At 47.4% G+C, this 5,000-nt stretch overlaps 1 protein-coding gene across 1 annotated transcript in view; it reads left to right on the top strand.

Annotated features, from left to right (window-relative positions):
* The window catches only part of grin2ba (glutamate receptor, ionotropic, N-methyl D-aspartate 2B, genome duplicate a), a 127,643-nt gene that overhangs the window by 94,648 nt on the left and 27,995 nt on the right, over positions 1–5,000 (top strand). The window contains exons 11-13 of the mRNA XM_063223868.1: positions 295–420; positions 3,576–3,805; positions 4,137–4,297. Of these exons, the coding sequence (XP_063079938.1) occupies positions 295–420; positions 3,576–3,805; positions 4,137–4,297 (517 nt within the window). The remainder of the gene's footprint in view (positions 1–294; positions 421–3,575; positions 3,806–4,136; positions 4,298–5,000) is intronic.

The raw sequence follows: 5,000 nt of genomic DNA on the forward strand, positions 1-5,000 counted from the left end.
TATCTATTTCTGCTTTCCTTCTTTTTCTTTCTCCTCTTGCTGTTGTCAACTGCAATTAATTGTTTTGTGTTAACTGTGCTCGCCCCCCTCCTTCTCCCTCTCTCTTTACATCTGTCCCCCTCTCTCTCTCTCTCTCTCTCTCTCTTTACATCTGTCCCCCTCTCTCTCTCTCTCTCTCTCTCTCTCTCTCTCTCTGTATTTCTCTCTCTCTCTGTCTCTCTCTCTCTCTCTCTGTATTTCTCTCTCTCTCTGTCTCTCTCTCTCTCTCTCCCTCTCTCTGTATCCCTCCATCAGAGCCCTTCAGTGCGGATGTGTGGGTGATGATGTTTGTGATGCTGCTGCTGGTGTCGGCCATTGCTGTGTTTGTGTTTGAGTACTTCAGCCCTGTGGGCTACAACCGACGCCTGATTGACGGCCGAGGTGAGTACACTGCAGCCAACACCCACACGCATGCACACGCACTTACACATGCACATACACATGCACACACACACTTACCCACACGCATGCACACACACACACACGCATGCATGCACACACATACACACTAACCCACACGTATGCACACATGCACGTATGCACACACTCACATGCGCGCGCACACACACATACAGAAACACACACACACACACGCACATGCACGCGTGCACACACACACGCACGCACGCACGCACGCACGCACTGGCACACACACACACACACACACACACACACACACACACACATACACACACACACACACACACACATATTCTTTTTTTCTCATTTCACAGAACCCCAGACGCAGTCACCCACCCCCACTCATGATGTCTCTCTCTATGTGTTTTACATAAAGCCCTCACAAAAACTCACAAAAATGTCCTCTCTTGGTCTCACACACTCAGTGTCATTCTGGGAGAACTCTTTTACAGTGACGCAGGCAAGCACGCACACATGCACACACTCTCCAAGTGCAAAGAATACACACACATGCATATCGGAACGTGCACACACACACACACACACACACACACACACACACACACACACACACACACACACACACACACACACACACACACACACACACACACACACACACACACACACACACACACACACACACACACACACTCAAACTTACAAAAGCCCACACACACAGGCCTCCTTCGGCTCCTCTTCCTCTATCCCCTGCCCCTCCCTCTTCCTCTCTCCCCTGCTTCTCCCTCTTTCTCTCTCCCCTGTCTCTTCCTCTTCCTCTCTCCCCTGTCTCTTCCTCTCTCCCCTCCCTCTTCCTCTTTCCCCTGTCTCTTCCTCTTCCTCTCTCCCCTGCCTCTTCCTCTTCCTCTCTCCCCTGCCTCTTCCTCTGCCTCTCTCCCCTACCTCTTCCTCTCTCCCCTGTCTCTTCCTCTCTCCCCTGCCTCTTCCTCTGCCTCTTCCTCTGCCTCTCTCTCCTGCTTCTTCCTCTTCCTCTCTCCCCTGCCTCTTCCTCTTTCTCCTGGCCTGCTTCTTCCTCTTCCTCTCTCCCCTGCCTCTTCCTCTTTCTCCTGACCTGCTGGTGTGGTACTCCTTCCTGTTCAGGTGCCGTGTCTCTTCCCATCCCTGTCAGCAGTGCCTCATCCACCAGCCTCTTCATGTTTTTTAATGCCGGCCCTCGTGTGGTCTCGCATGCATTTCCATACTTTCAACAATCACATGCCACCACTGACAGTGTGGGCCTCTCTCTCTCGCTTTTATTAGATAAAAACAGAGGGAAGAGGAGGCTGGGTAAAAAGGAAAGAGAAAGAGAGAGAGAGAGAGAGAGAGAGAGAGAGAGAGAGAGAGAGAGAGAGAGAGAGAGAGAGAGAGAGAGAGAGAGAGAGAGAGAGAGAAAAAAAATCAATGTCTCCCCTTCGATTCAAGTTGCAGCTATATTTAGAGACTAATGCTTTTTTCTGTCACGTTAGGTCTCGCTTCATCTCTGTGAGGAATAAGACAGCACTGCCAGATATTGTCACAGGCAGTCATTGTTTTTTTCCCCAGAGCTCGGCAGTGGCATAGGGCTTAGGGATGAGGTGCTTTTTCTCCTCCACCCTCCACTTTTTTTTTTGAAAGGGAGAGATACCAGGGGCAGGAGAGGTGGATCTAGCAGATGCCTGCTGAGGTGTCATAGTGATGAGGAATGGATATGTGAGGAAGATAGAGGGGGAATAAAGGAAATGAAGAGAATGGAGGATATGGATGAGAAGAGAAGAGAAGAGAAGAGAAGAGAAGAGAAGAGAAGAGAAGAGAAGAGAAGAGAAGAGAAGAGAAGAGAAGGGAAGGGAAGGGAAGGGAAGGGAAGGGAAAGGAAGGAAAGGGAAGGTTCTGGGAAGGTTCTGGGAAGGGAAGGGTGCTGGTTCTCTGTACAGTATCTGTCAGAACCACATGCCCAGATGTGAGTGAAGGATCCACATATGTACTGCTCACTGTCCAGGTCCTAGTTATATCTCCAAGAGACCTTAGCTGCTGGCTCTGGGAATAGCATGGCATAGAATTGAATTGGATTGAATTGAACTGAATTAAGACGTTCAGTTGAATTGAATTAACTAAGATAATATTGTAGAATAGAGTAGGTCAGTATATGAATCAAGAGCTTTTATTGTCATTGACAAATAAATTTGACAACGAAATTGCGTTTTAGAATACACTGTACATGTACATGGAAACGTAAGTAGAATTATTTTCTGTAGCCCTTGGCTTTAAATGTAAAATATAAAAAGGAATAGAAATAGAAGGCAATAATTGATGTCTGTCACCGCACAATACAGGGCAATTAAAAAATATGTAATAAAAAATAAAATAGATTATATAATAAAATTGAATAGATTTGTTGGCAAATTAATTTAATTGTCATTCCTCTTCCACCTTAATGTTATACTCCATTTCAGTAATTTGTAGCTCTCTCTGTCTGCTCACAATGGCCAGCTGTTTGGATGTATCAAATGTGTGGAAGGGTTTATAGGATTTGACCCCTCAGTTCATTGCACAAGGTGTGCAACGAAACAGTTAGCCATTTCTCGCTGTGCTCCATAGTAAAAACCAGAGTTTGTGTCTGTGTCATGTTTTATGCCTCCCACCGGGAGCGTCTTTGCTGGAACAGTGGACGACGTACGGTAGTCTGTCCTCACTCGCTGTGTGTAAATGGCGCCTCTGTTAAATGACTGAGTAATGGGCAGGTGCCTGTCTGTGTCTCTTTTGCTACACATCACACTACTGCTGTCCTTGTCTACCTGCATCACCGCACCGGATGACTGTATTCAGAGAAGACATAAAAGAGGCATATAAAAATGTCTGTGTCGATTCTTAAGTTTACACACTGTGGTGCACGGCAATGAACTTTGTCACCTCACTATCTATGTGTCTGTCTGTTTGTCTATCTGTCTGACTGTCTGTCTGTCTGTCTGTCTGTCTGTCTGTCTGTCTGTCTGTCTGTCTGTCTGTCTGTCTGTCTGTCTGTCTATCTGTCTGTCTGTTTGTCTACATTATCTCATCTCTCTCTCTCTCTCTCTCTCTCTCTCTCTCTCTCTCTCTCTCTCTCTCTCTCTCTCTCTCTCTCTCTCTCTCTCTCTCCACAGAGGCTGGCGGTCCTTCCTTCACCATTGGCAAGGCCATCTGGCTGCTCTGGGGCCTGGTCTTCAACAACTCCGTACCTGTGCAGAACCCCAGGGGTACCACCAGCAAGATCATGGTGTCGGTGTGGGCCTTCTTCGCTGTCATCTTCCTGGCCAGCTACACTGCCAACCTGGCCGCCTTCATGATCCAGGAGGAGTACGTGGACCAGGTGTCTGGCCTGAGTGACAAAAAGGTAAGACAGGCTTTTTGTTTTGCCTTTTACATGTAAGGTGCCAAAATGTTCCTTGTGGGGTTTTTTTCTGTTCCTGTGTCTGTAGTTGGGCTTGGCGACCACTTTTGTGTGTCCTCGGTCTCAGCCAAAGTTTCTCTCCCTCTGGCTAGCCTTTTTTTTTGCCCAGCACTGCTGTCTGAGTGTCTCGCTCTTTTCCTGCATTACACACTGTATTTTTGTCCTTGAGTGGTTTTGTACCTTTTACCTTCTGCTCTTTCTTCTCTTTTTTCATCCTTTTTTCCTTCTCCTTTTTTTATTCCCTCCTCTCTGTCCTCGATTGAACCGATTGCAGTTCCAGAGGCCCAACGACTTCTCGCCTCCCTTCCGCTTCGGCACGGTCCCCAACGGCAGCACAGAGAGAAACATCCGGAACAACTACCCCGAGATGCACGGCTACATGGTCAAGTTCCACCAGAAGAACGTGGACGAGGCCCTGCAGAGCCTGAAGGGGGGGTAAGCAGAGGTCGGGGTTGGGGGTCGGGGGGTCACACAAAGAAAGCAGAGAAAACAGCACTTTTAGCAAAGAGATTAATCAAAGCAGAGAAAACAACACTTTTAGCAAAGAGAGGAACAAAGAAACCTGAAATTAAACAATGCAAAATCAATGAAATACAGCATGCACACAGGCACACCCTGTTGTACTTTGTAGTATTGAGAGGAAGAGAGACAGAGAGAGAGGAGTTTTGAGAGGATGAATGGGATGTGGCAAGGGGAGATGGAGGGAGGGAGAAAGAGTAGGATCAGAGAGAGAGAGATAGAGACATAGAGAGAGGGAGAGTAGGAAAAGGAAGAAGATAGGGACAGAGAAAGCTGATGAAAATGAGGAGGCATTTTCATTAAGAAACAAGAAAATGCAAAACTGAAATGCAGCATGCATACACCCTGTTGTAATGTAAAGGGATGGAGGGGGGGGGTGGAGAAGAACAACAGGCTGTAGCTGGAAAGGATGTAGGGAGGGAGGGAGGAAGAGCATGAGCAGATGGAGAGAGAGAGAGAGAGAGAGAGACAGACAGACAGACAGAGAGAGAGAGAGAGAGAGAGAGAGAGAGATAGAGGAAGGGAGTGGGGAATTGAGGCAGAGGAAGAGTGTACTGTATATAAAAGTGTTTAAAAGTTTGAGGTCAGACAGAAGTTGATGCAAATAAGAGTTGCGATC

Source organism: Engraulis encrasicolus, chromosome 2 (assembly GCF_034702125.1).
Source record: "Engraulis encrasicolus isolate BLACKSEA-1 chromosome 2, IST_EnEncr_1.0, whole genome shotgun sequence".
NCBI classification, from domain to species: Eukaryota; Metazoa; Chordata; class Actinopteri; order Clupeiformes; family Engraulidae; genus Engraulis; species Engraulis encrasicolus.